Source organism: Urocitellus parryii, chromosome 5, assembly GCF_045843805.1.
Source record: "Urocitellus parryii isolate mUroPar1 chromosome 5, mUroPar1.hap1, whole genome shotgun sequence".
NCBI classification, from domain to species: domain Eukaryota; kingdom Metazoa; phylum Chordata; class Mammalia; order Rodentia; family Sciuridae; genus Urocitellus; species Urocitellus parryii.
The window spans coordinates 33,842,974-33,866,697 of record NC_135535.1 but is presented as its reverse complement, the minus strand read 5'-3'; the positions used below and the strand labels follow the sequence as shown (position 1 = coordinate 33,866,697).

Below are 23,724 nucleotides of genomic sequence, written 5' to 3'. Positions count from 1 at the left end.
TATGTTCATTAGAGATATTGGTCTGAAGTTTTCTTTCTTCGATATGTCTTTGCCTGGCTTTAGAATCAGAGTGATATTGGCCTCATAGAATGAGTTTGGAAGTGCTGCCTCTTTTTCTATTTCCTGAAATAAATTGGAGAGTATTGGTACTAGTTCTTCTTTAAAGGTCTTATAGAACTCAGCATTGTATCCATCCGGTCCTTGGCTTTTCTTGGTTGGTAGACTTTTAATAGTGTCTGCTATTTCGTCACTTGAAATTGATCTGTTTAAATTGTGTATATCATCTTGATTCAATTTGGGCAAATTATATGACTCTAGAAATTTGTTGATGCCTTCAATATTTTCTATTTTATTGGAGTACAAGTTTTCAAAATAATTTCTAATTATCTTCTGATTTCTGTAGTGTCTGTTGTGATATTTCCTTTTTCATATGTTAGTGATTTGAATTTTCTCTCTCCTTCTCTTTGTTAGCATGGCTAAGAATCTGTCAATTTTATTTATTTTTTCAAAGAACCAACTTTTTGTTCTGTTAATTTTTTCAATTGTTTCTTTTGTTTCCATTTCATTGATTTCAGCTCTGATTTTAACTATTTGCTGTCTTCTGCTGCTTTTGGTGTTGATTTGTTCTTTTTGTAGGGCTTTAAGATGTAAAGTCATTTATTTGTTGACTTTTTCTTCTTTTAAGGAATGAACTCCATGCAATGAACTTTTCTCTTAGAACTGCTTTCATAGTGTCCCAGAGATTTCAATATGCTATGTGTTCTCATTCACCTCTTAAGTTTTTTAAATCTCCTACTTGATGTCCTCTGCAACCCATTGTTCATTCAGTATCATATTATTTAGTCTCCAGGTTTTGGAGTGGATTTTATTTCTTATTTTATCATTGATTTCTAATTTCATTCCATTATGATCTGATAGAATGCAGGGTAGTATCTCTACTTTTTTATATTTCCTAAGAGATGCTTTGTGGCATAGTATATGGTCTATTTTATGTGCTGTTGAGAAGACAGTATATTCTCTTGTTGAATGATGGAATATTTTATATATGTCAATTAAGTCTAAGTTATTGATTGTATTATTGAGTTCTATAGTTTCTTTGTTTAGCTTTTGTTTGGAAGATCTATCTAGTGATGAAAGAGGTGTGTTAAAGTCACCCAAAATTATTGTGTTGTGGTCTCTTTGACTCTTGAACTTGAGAAGAGTTTGTTTGATGAACATAGTTGCTCCATTGTTTGGGGCATATATATTTATAATTGCTAAGTCTTGTTGGTATGTGGTGTTCTTGAGCAGTATGTACTGTCCTTCTTTATCTTTTTGATTGACTTTAGTTTGAAGTCTACTTTATTTGATATGAGGATGGAAACCATTGCTTGCTTCCACAGTCCATGTGAGTGGTATGATTTTTCCCAACCCTTCACCTTCAGTCTGTGAATGTCTTTCTATGAAATGAGTCTCTTGGAGGCAGCATATTGTTGGGTCTTGATTGGTGACTTTAGTCCATTAACATTCAGGGTTACTATTGAGACAGGATTTGTATTCCCAGCCATTTTTGTTAATTTTTTGTATTTAACATGACTTGGTTTCTCCTCTGATTAGGGTTTCTTTTAGTATAATCCCTCCCTCTGCTGATTTTCATCATTGTTTTTCATTTCTTATTGGAATAGTTTGCTGAGGATATTCTGTAGTGCAGGCTTTCTAGTTGTAAATTCTTTTGTTTATCCTGGAAGGTTTTTATTTCATCATCAATTCTAAAGCTTAGTTTTACTGGATATAAGACTCTTGGTTGGCATCCATTTTTTTTTTCAGAGCTTGGTATATGTTGTTTCGTGATCTCCTATCTTTGAGGGTCTGGGTTGAAAAATCTGCTGTGATACCAACTGGTCTCCCCCTATATATCTGATTCCTCTCTCTTGCAATTTTTAAGATTCTATCCTTATTCTGTATGATATATATCTTCATCATAATGTACCTTGGTGTAGCTCTGTTGTAATTTTGTACATTTCGTATCCTGTAAGCCTTTTTTTTTTCCAATTCCATTCTTCATGCTTGAGAAATTTTCTGATATTATCTCATTGAAGAGATTGTGCATTCCTTTAGTTTGAAACTCTGTGCCTTCCTCTGTCCCAATGACTCTTAGATTTGTTCTTTTGATGCTGTCCCATAATTTTTGGATGTTCTGTTCATGGTTTCTAACTTTCTTCATTGTGTGATCAACTTTATTTTCCAGATTGTATACTTTGTCTTCATTATCTGACATTCTTTCTTCCAAGTGATCTAGTCTGTTGGTTATGCTTTCTATTGAGTTTTTTTTATTTGATTTATTGTATCCTTTGTTTCAAGGATTTCTGACTATTTTTTTCAGGGTCTCTCTCTCTATATTGAAGTAATCTTTTGCTACCTGTATTTGCTCTCTTATATCATTGTTGGAATGATCAACTTTTGCCTGTATTTGCTCATATAGTTCATTTTTTAATTCACTGATCATTTTAATTATGAAACTTCTCAACTCTTTCTCTAACATTTCATCAACTTTGCTGTCCATGTGTTCTGTTATTATAGTGTCCTGGTTTGTTTGGGGCACCTTCCTCCCTTGTTTTTTTATGTTGTCAATGTGCCTTCCTTTCTTGTAGTGTGAATCTGAAATATTAGTTTCTTCCTTATATTGTATTGTAGTACCTGTGCAGATTATCTGTACCTCACCTTGATGTTGGGCTTCCAGATGCTGATGGTGTCCCTCAATAAATGCTACTGCATCCTGGGTCTGGGACCTGTGTAAGTTGGAGTGGGTGGATTTGGGCTGCTGGGCTTGACCTCCCCTGGTAGTCTGCTGGTTGGAAGGGACTGTCCTGCACCAGAGGGTAGGCTCTGGTGGTATATGCCCCGAAAGGGGAGGGGTGAACCTGGCCTAATGAGAGCCTGAATCCCATGTGGGCCTGTGTTGGTGGATATTGGCTGCTGGGCTTGACCTCCCTTGGTAGTCTGCTGGTCGGAAGGGGCGGTCCTGTGCCAAAGGCTAGCCTCTGGTGGTGTCTGCCCAGTGGGGAAAGTGGTGGACCAGGCCTGCTGTGCTCGAGCCAGTATGGGTGGATCTGGGCCACTAGGCTTCACCTCCCGTGGTAGTCTCCTGGTTGGAAGGGCCATTTGCCTATTTTTAATCAGATTATTTCTTTTTCTGTCATTGAATTTTTCTAGTTACTTATATATCCATGATATTAATTGCTTGTCAGATGAATGGTTTGCAAATATTCTCTCCGTTTCTGTGGATGTCTGTTCACTATTTATTGTTTCCTGTGCTATGCAGAAGCTTCTTAGTTTGATATAAACTTGAATGTCTGCTTTTGCTTTTGTGACTGTCCTTTTGAGATGTTACCCAATAAGTATTTTACAATACCAATATTTGAAAATATTTCTCCATTCTCTTCTAGTAATTTCATAGTTTCATGTCTTCCATTTAGGTCTTTGATCTATTTTGAGTTGATTTTGTACATGGTTAAAGATAAACATCCAGATTCATTCTTCTGCATAAGTATATTTAGTTTTCCAAGAACCACTTATTAAAGAAGTTTTTTTTTTCTCCAATATTGTTTGTGACTTTGTCAAGAATCATTTAGCTGAAAATATATGGACTTATTTCTGGGTTCTCTATCTTGTCCTATTGGTCTCTGTGTTAGTATTGTTACTACTATACTAACTTGGTTCCCCAGCCCTGTAGTAGGTCTTGAAATCAGATATTATGGTACTTTGATCTTTTAACTCAAGACTGCTTAGGCTGGGATTGGGTTTGTGGCTCAGTGGTAGAGTGCTCCCCTAGCATGGGTGAGGCCCTGGGTTCAATCCTCAGCACAACATAAAAATAAATAAATTAACTAAAGATGAAAAAAAAAAAGACTGCTTAGGCTGTTCTTGATCTTTCATAGTTATGTATGAATTTTAGAATTATTTTTTCTATTTCCTGTGAAAAATACCACTAATACTTTGACAGTAATTGCATTGAATTTGTATATTGCTTTCGGTAGTATGACCATTTTAATAATTACTTTCAATACATGAATAAGTAAGGTATTTTCAAATTTTTAGTATTTTTAAATTTATTTCATGAATGTATTATAATTTTCATTATCGTGTAATTTTCTTATGTTGCTAAATTTATTTCTAATTTTGAAGATATTGTTAATAGGATTGCCTTTTTAATTTCCTCAGCAATCTCATTTTCAGATGTAAAATTACTACCGATTTTTATGTTAATTTTGTATACTTCAAAATTAGTGAATTCATGTATAGTTCCAACAGCCTTTTGGTTGTCTTTAGGTTTTTCTATACATAAGATCATATCATCTACAAATAGGGATAATTTGAATTCCTCACTTTCTTTTTGGATTAATTTATTTAATATTTTTCTTAACTGCTACAAGTTTTTCAGTACTAAGTTCAATAAGAATGATGAAAGTATACGTTTTTCTCTTATTCTAGATCTTAGAGGAAACACTTTCATACATAGTTTCTATTATGCTGAAGTGTGGTTCTTTTATGTGTAATTTGTTGAGAATTTTTATTGTGAGGGGATGGTGGGTATTTTCAAATAGTTTTTCTGCATCCATGATAGGATTATATGGTTTTTGTCCTTTGTTCTATTGATATGATTTAGTATGTGAACTGATATGTGGACATCAAAACATCCTTTCATCCTTGGGATAAATCACACTTTTATGGTGTATAATCATTTTAATGAGCAGTTAAATTCAATTTACAAGTGTTTTGTTAAGATAATTTGCATATATGCTCATTGAAGGAATTGTTCTACAGTTTTCTTTTTTCTTTTCTTGTTGTAGTTGTAGCCTTGTCTGATTTCTATATCAGGATAGTAATGCTTTTCTTGAGTGGATTTGGAAGAGTTCTGTTCTGTCCTTTTCAGTTTTTTTTTTCTTTTTTGCAGTAGTTTCAGAAGAGTTGGTTGATGTTAGTTCTTTTTTTAAATGTTTGGTAGACTTGAACAGTGAAATCTTCTGGTCCTGGATTTTTCTGGTCCAGAGACTTTTTAATCCTGATTCAGTCTTGTTAACTGATAGTAGTCTGTTCACACTGTTCACACTTTCTTTGTCTTCATGGTTCAATTTTGGTAGGTTAAATATGCCCATGAATTTATCTAGTTCTAGGTTTTTCAATTTGTTATCATGTAATTGTTCATAATAATCCTTTGTTTTTCCTTTGTTTTTCTGTAGCATCAGTTGTAATATCTTCTGTCCATCTGAAATGTTATTTATTTAGGTCTTCTTCCCCCCCCCCTTAATCTAGCTAAAAGTTTTTCAGGGGTGTGTGTGTGTGTGTGTGTGTGTTGGTTTTAAAACCAAAACCAAACTCTTTTTCATTAATCTTTTGTATTTTTTTAGTCTCTATTTTGTCCTCTAATTTTTGCTATATTTCTCATTCTACTGAATTTTGATTTGGTTTGTTCTTGATTTTCTTGATAAGATTGTATATTTCATTTTTTTCTACTTTTTTAAAACATAGGTTCTTATTGATACAATTTTTTCTTTTTATTGTTTCTTTTGCTGTATTCCATAGGTTTTGGTCAGTTGTGTTTCCATTTTCATTTTTTCCAATAAAAAATTTTAAATTTCTCATTTGATTTCTTTGGTATATTTATTCTAGACGATTATGCATAGTTTTTGAGCATTTGTGCAGTTTCTAAAGTTTCTCTTGTTGTTGATTTCTACCTTTGTTTTATTGTGACCAGAATGCTAAAGGAAATAATTTCAGTTTTTAAGATTTGTTTAGTATTTTATGGCATAATATAAACTTTGTTTTGGAGAATGATCCTGGTGCTAATGAGAAGAATATGCATTCCACAACTATTGGATGAAATGTTCTGTAAATATCAGTTAAGTCCACTTGGTCTATAGTATAGTTTATGTTTATTTGTTGACTTCATGTGAATGATTTGTCCATTGTTGCAATGAAGTATTAAATTTTCCAACTATTATTGTACTAGAGTGGATCATTCCTTTAAATCTAATAATGTTTGCTTTATATAATAGGGTGCTCTGGTATTGGGTGTATGTATATTTATGACCTTATTAAATTGATCCTCAATCATTACATAGTGTCCTTTTTTTTCTATTTTACATTTTAACTTAAAATCTGTTTTACCTTGTGGAAGTATAGCAATACCTTCTCACTCTTGGTTTCCACTTGCATGGAATATTTTTTGATTCATTCATTTTCAATTATGTGAGTCTTTACAGGCATTCCAAGTTTCTTGTACATTATTCAGCATATAGTCTAATCTTATTTTTTTACCTATTCAGCCAATATAAATCTTTTAATTGGGGGAATTTAATTTATTTATATTCAAAGTTATTGCTGATATGTAAAGTCTTAGTCTCATCAAAAAAAATGTTTAGGTTGATTCGTGAATCCTTTCTTCCTTTTTTCTTCTATTACTATTTTTCTTTGTGATCTGAAACTATTCTGTATTGATAGCTTTTTTTTTCCTTTTGTGTTTCTATTCAACTACTAGGTTTTATACCTTGGTTTATTTTTCATGATAGTTATCTTCCTTTTGCTTCTGAATATAGGATTCCCTTAAGTGCTTTTTGTAAAGCAAACTGATGATGAATTCCCCAAGTTTTTACTTGTTTTGGAAGTACTTCATTTCTCCTTCATGTCTTAAGGACAGCTTTATTGTGCAAAATATTCTTGGTTGGCAGTTTTTCTTTATTTTCAGGATTTTGAAGATGGCATCTTTATTCACTCCTAGCCTGTAAAGTATTCTTCTTACAAATCTGTTGTTAGTCTAATGTGACTTGATGCTTTTCTCTTGCTGTTTAGAATTCTTTGTCATAGATTTTTAACAGTTTGTGCTTCAGATAAGACTTTTTTTGCCCAAATCCATTTTTGGTCCTTTAGACCTTCTAGATCTGGATATTTATGCCTTTTCCAAGATTTGGAAAGATTTCTGTTATTATTTTGTTAAGTAGGCTTTTCTGTACATTTTCCTTTCTCTCCCTCTTTTGAACACTCTTGATTTGAATATTTGTTCACTTAATGGTATCCCATGAGTCTCAGATGCTGCCATCACCATCCACCTCCTCTTCTTCTCCTTCTTCTTCTTCCTCTTCCTTCTCTTTCACCACTCCTCCTCTTCCCTCTCTCTCTCCTGCAAAATATTTGTCTTCAAGTTTGAAAATTCTTTCTTGTACTTGATCTAGTCTGTTGAACTGTATTTTTACTTGACTAACTTTGTTCTTTAGCTTTAACATTTCCATTTTTATGATCTCTTTCTAGAACTTCATATTTGTATTATGAATTGTCTTCCTAATTTTATTGAATTTTTATCTGTATTATATCTCATTGAGTTTTCTTAGAACCATCACTTTGAATTCTTTGTCAAACATTTCATCAATTTCCTTTTCTCTAGGTTCTGTTGCTAGAAAGTTACTGTGTTCGTTGAGAGGAATCACATTACTATTTTTTAAATTATTTGTTTCTATGTTGATATTTACACTTCTGATGGATCTGTTGTCCTTATGAATTTTTGAAATAAAAGATTTTCTTTTGAAGATGTGTCTTAGGGTATCAGTTTGGTAGGCCATGTTGACTTGTTCCACTTGAGCACAGTAATATAGTCTATACTTTGCTTCTTTAGCTATAACCAATGGCTTTGTGCAGCTGGGGACATGGGCCAGTTGGTGTCTGAGGGCCACATGCAGATGCCTGTGAGTGGATTTAGTCTCAAAATGGCACTGTGCAGCAGCAACATTTTCTCCATCATGGGAAAACTTTTTCAGGTTCAAACAAGTCTGGATAGTGGCGAATAGGGTGATCAATATAAATCACTTCATTCTCTTCTTTATAAGGCAATCCCAAATTTTCTTGTTCCATGCCTTATCTTTCATCTGCATTGCCCTCTAGCATTACCCCCACCCTCAAGTTTTCTTTTATATAGGTAGGAACACCAATGGGATGCAGTGTGAAGAACTTCCTGAGGAAAATAGGATGAAGATAGAAAAACAACTTTGTTAGGTCTTAGTGGATTATACCCACCTCATCTGCTTCCAAGCTGCTGTGTTTGAACCTAGGGCTATCTGAGCCAATGAGCAGAGTGTCAGAATAAACTGAGCGGTCTGGAATTGGTTGGATTTCACCAAGACTTCTCAGAATAGCAACCCCTGCCCTGAGATCGCTCAAACAACCCATAATTTATTCATGGATCCTGAAATCTCCCCTTTCATTAGTTTTTTAAATGCAAGTGGTGTGCAATTACTTGAAGTTCCTGGATCTTTTTTTCTGAGAGTCCAGCAACCTATTATTATGACACAAAAGATAATTCACAGCAAACATATCATTCCGAAAATATATCATGAAGAATGTTTCAACATATTTCCAGCATTAAAACCCTTTAAGTCATAAAGTATTTGTTTAGCTAGAGATGCAGGATCCATGAAATCCATCCTGCTTTTCTGACTATCCTGTATGTGATAATGTAACTCTATAAGGTTCAAGCTGTTATGATTGCTATGCTAAATACCCATTTGACTTTTTGACCTTTTCCCAATCTCATTGGATAGCAGTATATTTGGCTACAGTAATGCAGGCATACTTATAGCTGGTATGGAATCTAAGCCTTTGTTTAAATTTGAAAGCAGAAAGTTTATTTCCAATATATATGACAGTAGCTTCCAAAGCATTTCCCTGACAGTACACAGTTTTAATTAGTAAAATTTTTATCTATATGATCACACTTCTCTCTCTAATTTTCCAAGGGTTACTATGGTGAACAATGAATTATGAAAGAATTCAGACTTTGTCTTATGCAATACAATTATAGAGATATAAGGTTTATATTCAAGTACATATATAGGTTTGCATTTATATAGGTTTACATGCAGGCATATATCATGGACATCCTTCCATATCAGTTTTACTACATACTAAAGACATGCATATTTGTTTATGATATACTCCATAATATATTTAACTATTCCCTATTGATGGACATTTAACTTCATGTCTTTTTTGTAAGTAATCTTTCAAGGAACATCTCTATGTACTAGTTTATATTTGTTTTTAACTGTATAATGCATTCATGGAAATAGTGATGCTAGGTCAAATGTTCCTTCTTGTTCTGAGGCTTGAAATTATATTTATTCCCCTCACAGATAGTTAAATGGATTAATTGCAGCTTTTCTGTATGTTAATTGAAAATCAGGTATCATCTAAAATTTGATATTAGCTGATAAGATTAACATGCCACACACTAATCATATGTGGAAATGTGCTTCATAGTTGATGGACAGCAAGGAAGCCAGCACTTCAAAAAGGATTGAGAAAAAGGGAACCATAGTAAAGTAGAACACACATCACATACAATTTTATAGGCCATTTTAAGGACTTTGAAAAAATCCTTAACAAGTCTAAAGAGTAGTCTAAGCACATTTTCTCCACTTCAGTGCAATGTGTCTTTCATTTTGATTTTCCTATCAATGGCTGTAGCAGAAAAAGATTTCACTTGCTTTAATGCCAAATCAGTGACTTCTTATTCCATTCCCAATTGTGCCTGACACTCTTGACTATTTATAATTTGATATAAATAAAAATAGAAAGACATCCCATAAATGAAATGTGTGTATTATTTTGTTTTTATTCTTACTAATCCTCTCCATTCATCCAGAATTCTGTTTGCCTTTTTTTTTCTATTTCTGCCCCAATTATTTTCCCCCTTGGTCTGCTATTTCTCTTCAGCTTCCTTTGCCAAAATCTTTATTTTTTCTCATGGTTTAACCTAATGTCTTGTTCTTTTGTTAGGTGACTTGAAAAGCTTCACAAATTAATTCCCTCTAAGTGAGTTAATAGACAATTCTATTTCAGATTAGCTTTCTTAATGGTTCCATTGTTATTTGAAAATAAACATTCAGTGCCTAATATATGCTTTTAATTATTTTGTTCATTTTTCAATTGATATATAACTATGTCATTCAAAAACACATTCCCTAGATGGCAGTTTAAATAATAACCCTTAGGAAGAAGGTATGATACAAGTGATTTTAGAAGAATTTTCTTCCAGGTGGTTTAGAATCTTTAAAAAATCTTCAACAACTAATTGTGGACCACAACCAGTTGATTAGCACAAAAGGTCTGTGTGAAACCCCTACCATTATATACCTGGATTGCTCCTATAATCATCTTACTGATGTTGAAGGCCTTGAAAATTGTGGATTGCTCCAAATATTGAAGTTACAGGGAAATAATCTAACTGAGGTAATTGCTTTAAATTAATTGGTTTCTGTCATTAATGCAACACTTTTTAAATAGAAATATCAACCACATATTTTAAAAGAAATTTTGAATAAATTTTTTTCATGCTCATCAGCTGCATTTGATTTCTAATTTACTTTGAACTCTTTCATCATACTTTCACCAAGAAATGCTCAACATAGTTTTAATCTTATAGTATAATTTAACATTAAGTTATCATAATGCTAAAATGTAATGAATCATAACTACTTTTATTTAGGCTTATAACTAGGGCTAAATTTATATATTATGAAATATACATATATGTTGTCATGAAATACCTTTAAAATGAATATTAAAATTAAACAGTTAATTAATAGAAATTTTATTTATACTAGAAGCCTCATAATTTCTTTTATGATTTAATTTATGAATCTATCCTAAGTTTTTTAAATCTTGTTAACTGACAAGTCAGTATCTTCCTTGATATAAACTAATGAGCTTTATTTAAATATAGCTTCCATCTTTGGAGAATCATGTTCTGCTAAGAGAATTACACTTGGATGATAACAGCATTTCAACTTTTGAAGGGTTTTCTTCATATTGGCTGCCTTTACTACAAAATCTTACTATCTCCCAAAACAGGTAAACACATACTTTACTAAAGCAATAAATTCAGTCAATGCTTGCTTAAGATAATTGTGTGCTGTTCATAAATAACTTAGAAAGTTGGGTGTCTCCAGCAATTCAATGTGAGTGTATCTTAATAAATGAGTACATAAAATATAAAGATGATTTTCTAGAAATGTAAAAAGTGATAGATTGCCATAACCTAGAATGTTAGTAGAATTTTGTCAATTTAGTTTCTTCAATTTTTTTTCTTCTCAGACACACTTGTAGAAATCTCAGCTCAGGTTTGTTTGTATTTGTCAAGAATATAGTCATTGGAAAATACAGGAGGTAGTTAATTTAATTCAGAAGGATGTCTCATTCTCTCAAATGGTACTTATTAAGTCCTGGAAGAATGATTTTTAATCTGCTCTCTACTTGGATGTCTTTTGTAACTGTTAAGATAGATTTAAATTTGATATCCCTAGGGATAAAATAACACTTAAAGAAATACCTTAATGTTAAATTGAAAAGGGGATCTGCCTCAGAAAATTCATTTGAGACCCCCAAACATCTGGATCTTTGCAGAGAATAACTGTCTAAAACCAAAGAAGGAGCACAATATGTGTACTTCTCCCTTTGCTTAATATTTCATTGAGGCTTGTACACTCTAATATGATTAATTTGTTCATCAAAGGCACATGGAGTGGAGTAAAGGAACAACCTTTAACAGAAAATACCTCTTTGGGTTATACAGTGCTTAGAAAACAAGTGAATAAGGACAACCTAATTTTTATATTTAGACCTTTTTTTTTCAAAAACATAAAACTATTTCTTAACTTTTGCACAGTTTTTTTCATCCTTTGAGCATGTATGTATTAAATTATTTGACTTCTTCTTTTAAACTTTGACAGTTGAAAACCAAATCTTTATTTAAAATACCCTCAAATTATTTTAATAATATATAAAATATGAAAGTTGATTTGATTTTAAAGGACATTGGGTGTAAAAACTAGCTCTGACAGATAACAGAGTGTAAATAACTTGGCCCATCCACACACCCACCCATTGGATCTTTCTTTACATGATATTTTTCAGGTAAGAAACATAATTTTAAAATGAAATCATCAGCTTTATTTTGACATATGCAGTAAATCACTCAGCAAATTACATTTAGAGAGATATGAAAATATTTAATTGAAGAACTTTTTATTAAAAATAATGCCTTTAAGGGAATAGGGTTGTGGCTCAGCAGAGCGCTTACCAAGCATGCATGAGGCAAAGGGTTAGAACTTCAGCACCACATAAAATAAAATAAAGATATTGTGTCTACCTAAAAAATAAATAAATAAATACTTTTTTAAAAAACAATGTCTTTAATTTCTTTGGACAATTTAAATTATCATATAACATTCTTTCTATAAAATTTAAAACTAGTAGTGTGTGATAAACTTTTGCTGTTATTCTCTTATGACTTGTGCATATCAATCTGATATAAAAGGAGTGTAACTAAAATACTAAAATTTTTAAGAATTGATAATGATGATTGGGATAATTAATCCAAATTATCCTCCTTATAATTTTGTTTGCCTAGTCTTATAATATTTGGATATTTAGATAGGATTTGTTATTTTGGAGGATATAAAAATAGGTGACATATGCTCTTGCCCTCAACGAACTCTTAGAGACAAAAGAACTTCTTATTTTAAGCTTATCTGTGCAAAAATTAGCATAATTATGTTGTTGAGTGTTTTGATATTCTTAATAATACTGTTACATACTTGGATATGTTCTTTCTGAGTCTCTCACTACCTACCATTTCTGAGATGATGAAATAATGGGCCTGAAGGCACCAGGAAAATGTAATGGTGGAATGGACATATAGGATAATAAAATTATTTCCTAATATCACAGTAAAAAAATCATCTTCAAACTTAGGATTTTTACAACAAAATTAATACTGTTAATTGTAGAAAAGATCCATCTTGCATTATGCTTTTATATGTACATTGTCTTCTTTCAGAACCACATCAGTTTTGATAAAACTCAGTGTCAGTAGATCTGGGGTTGAATTTTGAATCTATAACTTATCAGTCAATTGACACTGAGCAACTCACCACCTAATCCTTGTCTTTTTTCTCATGTGAAAGGGGTTAAAATGCTAACCTTAACTGTTTTTTATAAGATGTTAATGATAATCCAAATAGAAAATGTTTATAAATTCATTTTACAAACCTGAGAATTTTATAAATGTATATATAAAATGCATATAGTTATATACATGAGTGTGTGTGTATATATATACATATATTATTACACATATATGTATGTATATATATTTGTGGTTGGTATGGTTTTTAGATTGTGTATATTATTCTTTTAGTTCTTGATAAATATTTGCATCACAAGGAAGAAATTATATATCCATATGCTTTTCGTATCCCAACAAATGGAATACATATAAAGAATGATACTTAGTACATATTGTTTGAAATGCCTGTTTCATCCTGACTTCTGTTTTAAATTTTCATTACAACATGTGACTGTTTTAAGTTTGACTCCATGGAGTTCTAACTAAGAAGACTCTGGCTTCATAAGCTTTTCTACTTCCAATGGGACTCTAAGTAGGAGCAGAAAGTGGAAACTATTACCATTGGCTGCTCATTGTACAAATTTTTTGCTTTTTGTCGTCTTTGAAAGTTATATCTTTTAATGCCCAGGGCTAATGTGACAAGGTCAAATGGTATTAGGTTTTCACTAATGTCCTTTGTCTTTCTGGTTTGAATTTTCTTGGAAAAAAAATAGACAGAATGTCAGTAAAAGAAAAGTTCTAGAGGTTTGAAAAAAGGGATTCTATGATTAGGTTTCTTCCTTCCTAATGTATAGTCATAAAGGTGAATGAATAGCTAGTTTTCATGATTAAAATCTGAAAGATAATAAAGAACATGATTTTTTAAATATGGATTCTTACAAGATAAAACTTCAGTGTTAAAAATATTTGGTCATAGATATTTCTTTGATTTTTGCAACGATGATATTTATTGATTTTTTAAAATTCTAAATAATTATATAGTTTAATATTTTATGTATATGTCATTTTATAACTTGTTATTAAGAAATATGGAATATTCTGAAAAAATAGAAAAATTATATTCTGAAGGATTTAATATGTCATTAGCTATTAAGTTTTCAAAATCCTTGCAGTAGAAATACAAAGTTTAGTTTCAGAAATTTATTAAACTTAGAACACAGTTTTCTTGTTAATAAATACTTTTATATTTCCACTTGAATAATTATTTTGTGTTTACAATATTGATTCAGAAATTGCTTAGGTAGGAAAAGTGATAAAATGAATACTTAAATTCTATAATTATGTTTCCAACATTTTATTTCTCTCTACTCCACCCCTCTCACCTCTCCTCTCTCCTCCTGTCTTTTTTTCATTTTCTTTCCTTCCTTCCTTCCTTCCTTCCTCCCTCCCTTCCTTTCTTCCAAATCCATGTGAAATTTCAGTACATTTTACTATTATGGAGTGTACAAATAATGAAGTGTTTGTATAAATTTAATGACCAATATATTCTCACAGATTTTTTTTCGTAATTTAGATTTTTTCTCCCCAGAAAACTGTTTTTAAGATATAGTATCACATAGGTAAATTGTGAATAGTAATATTGTATTTAGGATTGACTACATTTATATTTTCTCCTAGCCTCATTATTTAGTCTATTTTTTCATCAGTAGTATCTTCTTTCTTTCTGCTAATGCAGAACAGGATAGTACAAGAGAGGAGTCAAGGTCAATACAAGGGCTAGTCTTGTGCTAGTCCCCATGAGGCTACAAGATCCCATAAGTCACAGTGTTACTCGTTGGCTTCTAACCTCAGAGTAATAGTTGCTGTTATTAACAATGTCATCGCCTTTAACAATGTCATATAGGGAGTTTATAGAAAAAGGTAAAGAATTCTGATGGGATAGTGAAGGGACAGTAAGAAAGAAAAGGAAAGAAAATTACTGAGTACCTTTTTAAAATTGTGCTATTTTGAATAGGATGGAATTTCAAATTTTATAAAAGGATTAATTTAGAAAACATAATTTTCATAAGATCATCTTATACAAGGGGGCTTTTGTCTCATTTAAAGATTCAGATAAACAGATAATTTCAATTTTCCAAATAGCTATAATAATATGATATTGTGTTACAGAGTAAGTGTAGACTGGTCTCAGTTGAAAATATAAATCAAACTAAACTTATTTTTCCCTTCGTAGCTTTTTTTCAATATCATGCATTTTCAATATCATTTTATGTTTTTTGCTGGAATATGGATTCTTAATGACAATTATAACTTAGAAAATGTTAACACTTAAATGAAGGATTTAAAGTTCATTATATTACTATTTTAGTATGCATAATTCATAAGCGTATTTTTTTAAATGTCAATATATTTCTGCTAAATTTAAATTCATTCTATGGATATAAAAAATAACATTTTTTTCCATGGACTTAGTATTTATATATTAAGCACATTTTTTCTGTTTTTTTTTTCTTTGTTTTTTTGGTGGTGCTGGGGATTGAACCCAGGGCCTTGTGCATGCAAGGCAAACACTCTACCAACTGAACTACATCCTAAGTCAAAGCACATTTCTAATTTAGAATTAAAACTAGTATAGTTTTGGACACTTACAGCATTTATAATGCTTTCAATCTAACAAACAAAGCAATGCTTTTCAATTAAAAACATATTAGTTTCTCTAATCTGTTATCATATTGAAAAGTGATATTTTTATGTTTGTGCATTAAATGTTTAGGTTACATGTTTGAGCCAGTGTGTAAAAAAAATAATGTAACTTCTATAAAACATTGACTTTATACAAAGATAAAATAATGACAAAAACCACTTATTTAAAATTGAATAGCAAATGCCCATCAAAGCCCATGATATTTGTGACTGAATTTGGCCCTTCTATTGTACTTTCTCTTCAAATGAATTAGAATCTTCCTTTGTAGAAATTCTCCATGGTAATTTCTCTTTAAAAATGAATAGAAATCATCCATAATAGGATTACTTAGACTCCTATGATTGCTACATTTTTAATAAGTACTGTTATTAAATGTTGTTATTGTATTTTGGAATTAAAATTATATACATAATTGAGTGTAAATTATACAATTTTATTAAATAAGTGTATTGTTATATAGTTACATCAATAATATCAAGAATATGACCATTTAAAATTTTTAATGAATTTTATGTTTTGTTTTCAGTTTGACAAAAATTATACCACTTTTTCATTTTGTTTCTTTGGAAAAGCTAGATGTCAGCAACAATTGTCTTTCTGGTAAGTTTAGAATAATATTTAATTTTTTAAAACAAATAAGCTTTTGAGTTTTAGCTCCAAATATGTGGTAAGGAGTTAAGTACATGTGCTAATGGTATGTGAACAACAAAGCTGTACAATAAAACGTGTTGAAATAATTTAATTGAGAGTTTCTTTCCACTTTTGAAATAATATTGCTACCATATCTTTTTGGTAGGCCTAGGTAAGCATCACCATTGCATTTCAATTTCAAAGTCCTATATGTCCTACCTATGAAATAAATAGACTAATAAAGATGAGTAAAAAACCTAATTTGTTGATTCCTACCAAATATAGATGTCCCTCAAAGGCTTATTAAAGAATCATTAATTGAATTAACTTATCCCTTTCAAAAAATTTACCCATTCCCATTTCCAGTCAGTCCACTCCCCAAGGCAACCACAGTCTGAATTTCTCATCACGTGTTAATTATTTCTTCATTTTAATGGAATCAAACAGTATGGTTTCTCTTGTCTCCAAGCTTCTTTGCTCAATAATCATGTGATATTCCACCATCTTGTTTATTCTGTCCTTTGTTCTTTTTTTCCTGCTGAAAAATAAATATATAACAATTTGTCTATTCTCCTCTTGATTGATATTTTGATTACATAAGATTTCTGCTATGAATGTAGAAATATAGATTCCGATGGAAACTTTTATACAACTCTTTTTGTAGGGTTTTTTTTTTTTCAATCAGTAGTCTTGGGTAAATGTGTAAGAGTACAGGAAAATAAAGTGGTGTGGTTTTGACTTGAAACAAACTGGCAAACTGTTTTCCCAATGTAGCTGTAAAATTTTACATTCCACTGGGCATGTATGAGTTCCAATTACTCCTTTCCAAATATGTTTAGTATTTCACTGTGTTATCTCTTTGTGGTTTTAGTTTGCATTTCCCTAATAAAGAAATATATTGAATTTTCTTACAAATATTTATGAGTGACTTCTGTATCTTTTCTTATGAATGATTAAGTGTCTCACCTTTTTAAAACTTTGGTTATTTGTCTTTTTCTTATTGATTTATGGAAATTCCTTATCTGTTTTAGATGAAATTCTTTGTCAAATATTAGCTTTGTAATATTTTCTCCCATGTTATTTTACATATTAATTTTATTTAAATTAGAAGATATTTTTAATTTTGATAAAATCTAATTTGTATACTCTTTTATAGTCATTTTTCTATAACCATTGTAATAAATATTTTTCTATCTCCAGATTAAAAACATAATTTCTTATGCTTTCTTCTGGAAGCTTTGTACTTTTAGTTTTTATCATTAAGTCTATAATCCATCTTAAAGTGCAATTTATGTATGTGGTGAGCTAGGGATTGAGTTCATCTTTTTATATAGACATACAGTTTTCATCATGTAACTTCCTTGGTGTCTTTGTCAAAATTGACTTTATATCTGGTTTAGTTTCTACTAACTGCTTTTATATTAACAATAGCTTATATTTTCCTATTTCTTTATATTTCTAGTAAATTTCAACTGTATGTTGAACATTGCAGATAATATAGACTAGTCTTTCTTTAAATGGGGTTAAGCTTTATTCTAACAGGCAATTAAATTAGTGTTCATTATTTCTGACAGGCTTAGTTTCATTTTGTCTTACAACAGGTACCCCTACTCCAGGGTCTGGCCTTCATTTTTAATGTGCAATTCTCCCTAGATTTTCACTGATCTCTGAAATGCCCAATTGGTCTTAGGCTTGCATGGCTGCAACTGCTACATGGACTTTAGTATCAACTTTTAGCTCTTACTTCTGCAGCAGAGGATTTCTGCTGGATTTTGGAGAATATTTCTTGTCTATCCTATGTAACTCAGCACTTTTACAAGGATACAAGGGGAGTCATCATACAGACATCCCAACTTGCATACATTCAGCTTCTCAGTACTTTTTCTAATAAATTCCAGCCTCGGTTGTAATACTTGCCTCCTTAATGTAGCAAAACAGACTCTGCTTGGGCTCTACATTCCTACTTGAAAGTAGTAATACTCCTCCATACAGCACATTTCTCTGAGTTAGACTTTAATTAGGTACTTCATAGATAGTTAGATATGGGTAGATGATAGAGATAAAGATATTTCCCAGTGTTATGGTTGTTTTCTATTGGAAAGCAATTTGGTATACATTACTATAGAGTGTACCCTAGATTTGCTAGATTTTGTTTTAAAAAAAATACAATTTTCACATTTGGTTTTTCCAGGACTGGGAATTAAACCCAAGGCCTCATGTATATACTGAACTGTATCCCCAGCTGTTTTAAAATTTTATTTTTTTGATAAGGTCTTCACAAGTTGCCCAGTCTGGCCTCAAACTTGCAATCTTCCTACCTAAGCCTCTTGTGTAGATGGGATTACAATACAAGCATGTGTCACCATGCCTGTTTTTACTTTAAAAAATATAATATGTCCATGTGAACCTATATAGGTTTAAATTTAATTTTACCACCTATCCTGTTACTTTAGATTTAATTTCTTCATATTTTGTGATTTCAATCTAGCACAAAATGTTCTAACCCTTTTGCACATTATCTCATTTTCTCTAGCCTATGAGATAGTTAAGGACCTATATTTTAAAGTAGACATATATAAGTTTAAGTAGCTCCTAAATAAAAAAAAATATTCTATAGATATCTGTGTAATTAATATAGTCTCCTTTAGAAAATATATAGTATTCTGCAGAAGATAGAAAAAATAATGCTTTTCTTTAATGGGTAACCAATAAATAAAATGGACATTATCTTTTAACTCTTTTCTTTATCTTTGATACCTTTTATAATGATTTTTTCCATAGATCTTACAAGTGCTATAAAATGGTTTGATGCATGCTGTTCTCTCCGTGAACTCTCTATCACTGGAAATCCACTTCTTCAAGAAATCAACTGGAGGTAAAGAAGGATTTTTTTTTTTTTTTTTGGTACCAGGGATTGAACTCAGGGCCACTTAACCACTGAGCCACATCTGCAGTCATTTTTTTTTCTATTTTATTTAGATATAGGGTCGCACTGAATTGCTTAGTGCCTTGCTAAGTTGATGAGGCTTGCTTTGAACTCGCGATCCTCCTGCCTCATCTTCCCTTGTCACTGAGATTATACGTATGTGTCACTGCACCTGGCTTAAAGAAGCATTTTTGTATCCACTGAGCATCTTTTATTATGATTTCAGAAAACACAGTTTGAAGAAAATTGTCCTAAAATAGGAATTGTTAGTGGGAAGTTAATTTTAAAAATAATTTTTAAAATAATTTATTTTTGAAAAGTTTTATAAAATTATTTTTAAAAAATCTTCAGCCTAAAATAATTTTCTTGGATATGTATGAATTAATGAAAATTTGAAAATATAATTATGACCTAAACCATTGAGTATGTGACAAATTTAGTGTGATATAATTGTCTTAGGTTTTGCATTTATAGAAAAGACATTTGTTTAGATGACAAAATGGCATTTTAATCACTAAGCTTCCTACTTTAATTATATCCTAACTGTAATTTGTTTTATTTTGTTTTTTTTGTATATTTTGTATTTTAAAAGTTTTTTGATTGACATATGTGTTAGCTAAGAAGCTAACACATATCTCATCACTGTGACCAAAACATCTGGCAAAAACTATTTAGAGGAGAAAAAGGTTATTTTGGCTCATGATTTCAGAGGTGTTAGTAGGGGAGGCCAACTCCATTTCTGTGGATCCAAGTTGAGGTGGAACCATTACAGAAGGCTTTGTTGAAGGGGGACTGCTTCACTCATGGTAACCAAAAAACAGAAGGATGGGGAAAGAGGCCACTGGGAAGAAGAAGCCTTCCAGGGCAGGCCCTCAGTGACCCACATTCTTTAACCACACCTTGCTTACCTAGAGTTGCCACTCAATCCATTCAAAGTAGACATACTAATCAGTTTACAGCTCTCATAGTCCAATCATTTCATCTCCAAACATTCCTGCATTAATACAGTAGTTTTAGGGGGACATCTCATATCTGAACAACGTAGAATAATTTTACATATTTATGAGTTACAATATTGTGTTTTAATTCATGTGTACTTTGAGTAATGATCAAATCAAGATGATTGCATATTCTTCACTTTGAAGTTTTCTTAAAAGAGAAAGTTGATGCTCAGGGGCAGTCTAGTTCTGCTACTATATTAACTGGTCATGTGCAGGTTATTTTAACTTTACTGTGTCTTAGTTTCCTCATGTACAAAATTATTTTAATAATTATATCTACCCCATAGGAAAATATATGTTATGCTATAACAAAGAAACCATAAGTCAATGTGTTTCAGTATATAATAAGAAGTTTATTTTTTGCTTGTGTTACATCTGATGGGGTTGAGTTCAGCCTGTACAGTCTGAGAAGACTCAAATTTAGACTGCTTCAGATGTGTTGTCATGTTACTTCAATGACACCTGTTGTTTTGTTTTTGTTTTAAGCTAATAGACTCTGGTGTGAGAAAGGGAAAAATACAACAGGGTATGCACAACTTACATTTAACCATGCCACTTAAAAGGACAGTGATCAATTCAATCAGCTTCCATTAGCTAAAACTCATCATATCTACAAATTAACCTCAGGAGAAGAAATGTCAAGAATATTAGAGAATAGTTACAGACTCTGTGTGGACTAAGTATGTTAAATCATTAAAAACTAAGTAGTGCTTCTCACACAGCACATAAAATGTGTTATTATTGTTTTTAATAAACTATAGTGTAATTTTGAATAGTTATTTGAAAAGTATTTATTTTAAAATTAAAATGAGGGGCTGGGGATGTGGCTCAAGCGGTAGTGCGCTCGCCTGGCATGCGTGCGGCCCGGGTTCGATCCTCAGCACCACGTACAAACAAAGATGTTGTGTCCGCCGAGAACTAAAAAATAAATATTAAAAATTCTCTCTCTCTCTCTCCTCTCTCACTCTCTCTTTAAAAAAAAAATAAAATTAAATTAAAATGGCATTTTGGAGAGAGATTTTTCCACAGCAGAAATAATAAGACATAAGAGAATAAGTGAGGAAATTAAAAGTTATTAGCAAGTACAGGTATTATAAAGTGCTAAAAGTAATGAAAGTATCCCTAAATTGTTGTGAAAATTTTTCCAATTTGGAGCTAGAATAAATAAATATATACACACACATACACACACATGCCTGTGTATGTATACACATATGCATATATACACATACTCATATTTTCATTTTTTAAAATTAATTGTGGTATAGAAATAAACTACTATACCTTATTTATAATATGTCCAAATGCATAGTTTTTAATGTCAAAAAACTAAAAGATGATTCTCAAAACAAAATCTAAATTATGTTTGCCTTAGATTGAATCATTAAATGAACATTGTTTACTAATCCTTGGATTGGACACTCTTATATTTTGTGGTTTATTTTTTTCTCATATTAATAGCTGGGCTACCTCTTCTAAGCTTTGGATCTATTTTCTCTTGTAATATTTTTGAGTTTTTATCCTTGATACTATTTGTAGTCTTTCCATTTACATATGATGTTTGATCAGTACTAATCTTTTCTTTAGTATTAAGCATACAAATAGGCTACTTCTACACAGTTTATTTTCACAGCATAAGAAAAGTTATTATTTTAAAATTAGAATATTTGTTATGTTTTTCCCATTCATGATTGATATATATATATATACATATATATACATATATATATATATGTATATATATATATATATATCTTGTCCCTCCATCCCTGCAGGATCCTTTTTACTTTTAAGAGTTTTATTTCTGAAAGAGAAATCAGCAAGAACTCCAAATTCTGAAATAGTGTGGGTAGTTGGGATTCTGTGGTTCTAGAAATGGGATATTACATTTTTAATTCCAAATATATTCCTGGCATTATCTTAGGCCCTTCTTATTTCTGTCAGATAAAATTGGTTATTCCCTCAGGGAAGAAGTTATTTTAGGGCTATTTGCAGGTGTAATTTTAGCAGGCAATTAAAAGTATATCAGTTGAACTCCTACAGTAAGAACATACTCTTCCCCACTCATTCTCTGCTAGATAAAATCATTTAACCTAATAAATAGCTCCCAGGATATTTAGGACACAAAATCCCTGTCCTTATAAGTGCCTAGATGGCATTTCTTTCTCATGGCTTCCTTCTTGCTTTTTTTAACCTTAGTAAGTTAGCATATATTTCTCCCTTCATTTTCTGGGGAAAGGATGTTTGTCACTACATTAATTCATTTTCTGTTGCTAATAACACAGTGTTAAAGACTGGCTAAATTATTAAGAAAGGAGACAGTTTATTTTGGATCCCAGTTCTAGGTCAAGGTCAAGGACCTGTATCTGGTGATAGCCTTCTTACCAGCAGAGAGCTACAGGGCATCATGTGTAAGGGATAAGGGGTGTGCTTCATGGGGACTCTAAATACTGTAGTGAGATTGTGAGATTAAGTATTCACCTTTTAATTCCTCATACCTGGGATTAAACTTTAGTATGAATTTCAGAAGGGGTAAGCCTTATTCAAACCATAGAGTTTGGGGCATCTTGAATATAAATTTTATGACGATTTTCTTTATCTTTGCTACATATAAGAACAAAAATGCAATTTTTAAAAGAGAACAGAAGGAAGCATAAAATAATTGTTATTTAGAACTTGGAATTAGACTGGAGGGTAAAAAAGAATATATTTCCTTATGTTTTAAAGGACTTATTTACACAGAGAATTTAGCAGCTTGTCTACAATACTAAGTTGTGCAAACTGTACTTAGTTATCCATCTTCACTGTGAACTGTAACATTTCTTTAGTATGCATTCAGTTATGTAATTTCATTTATACCTATTAAATTTTATAAAGGAAATAATTTAAGACTCTTGATTATCTGAAAAATTTATATTCTTAGTGAAAGTAAATTGTCTATAATTTTTATAGTGGTTATACAGTACCAACACAGTTTCTTGTGTGTTGTAGATATGCAACAGTATTTTGAAGAACTTTACTACAGTACTTAATTACATTATAATAGGTAATGGCTTTAAAAATCCATGTTTCAGCTGTGTTACCTTTTCTATTACTTTTTTAGATTTTATTCATGTTATTAAAAATGTTAATCCCTATAAATTAAAAATTGTATTATTGCCAAGTCTTAGTAATTATCAATATCCTGAGTTCTAAAACTGGAGTCCTCAAACTCTATAGTACCATAAAGTATTTATCAAATTAAACAAGTTTCTTAAGAGGGGGGAAAAAACAACAACTCTGGGACAAATGACTATATGAAATACCAGCTAATAGTCAACTTCAAATTATGATAGAGTCAAAGTTTTCAGATTTTTAAAAGATGTATTCATAGAAGGTTCACCTAAATATACTGCTAGGCTCTGACCAGCTAAGAGGGGAACTCTCTCATCTGGAATGAAAGCAGTCAAGGTCTCCATTTAGCTGTAGTAGCTCAAGTTCTGGGGATGTGCTACTCTTCTATGAGGGTTTAAGGTACTAATCCCCAAGGCTTAAGTCCTCATTGCTAGGAGCCAGATTTTAGATATAAACATCCAATATGAAAATTATA

General features: G+C 31.3%; 1 protein-coding gene and 1 non-coding gene across 2 annotated transcripts in view; one reads left to right on the top strand and one right to left on the bottom strand.

The window, feature by feature from the left end:
• Lrriq1 (leucine rich repeats and IQ motif containing 1) overlaps window positions 1–23,724 on the top strand; it is a 156,370-nt gene that overhangs the window by 36,326 nt on the left and 96,320 nt on the right. The window contains exons 10-13 of the mRNA XM_026391410.2: window positions 10,064–10,257; window positions 10,751–10,878; window positions 16,105–16,178; window positions 18,990–19,083. Of these exons, the coding sequence (XP_026247195.2) occupies window positions 10,064–10,257; window positions 10,751–10,878; window positions 16,105–16,178; window positions 18,990–19,083 (490 nt within the window). The remainder of the gene's footprint in view (window positions 1–10,063; window positions 10,258–10,750; window positions 10,879–16,104; window positions 16,179–18,989; window positions 19,084–23,724) is intronic.
• Trnaa-ugc (transfer RNA alanine (anticodon UGC)) lies at window positions 15,396–15,466 on the bottom strand. Its single transcript has one exon. It is a non-coding gene; the product is annotated as a tRNA-Ala (tRNA).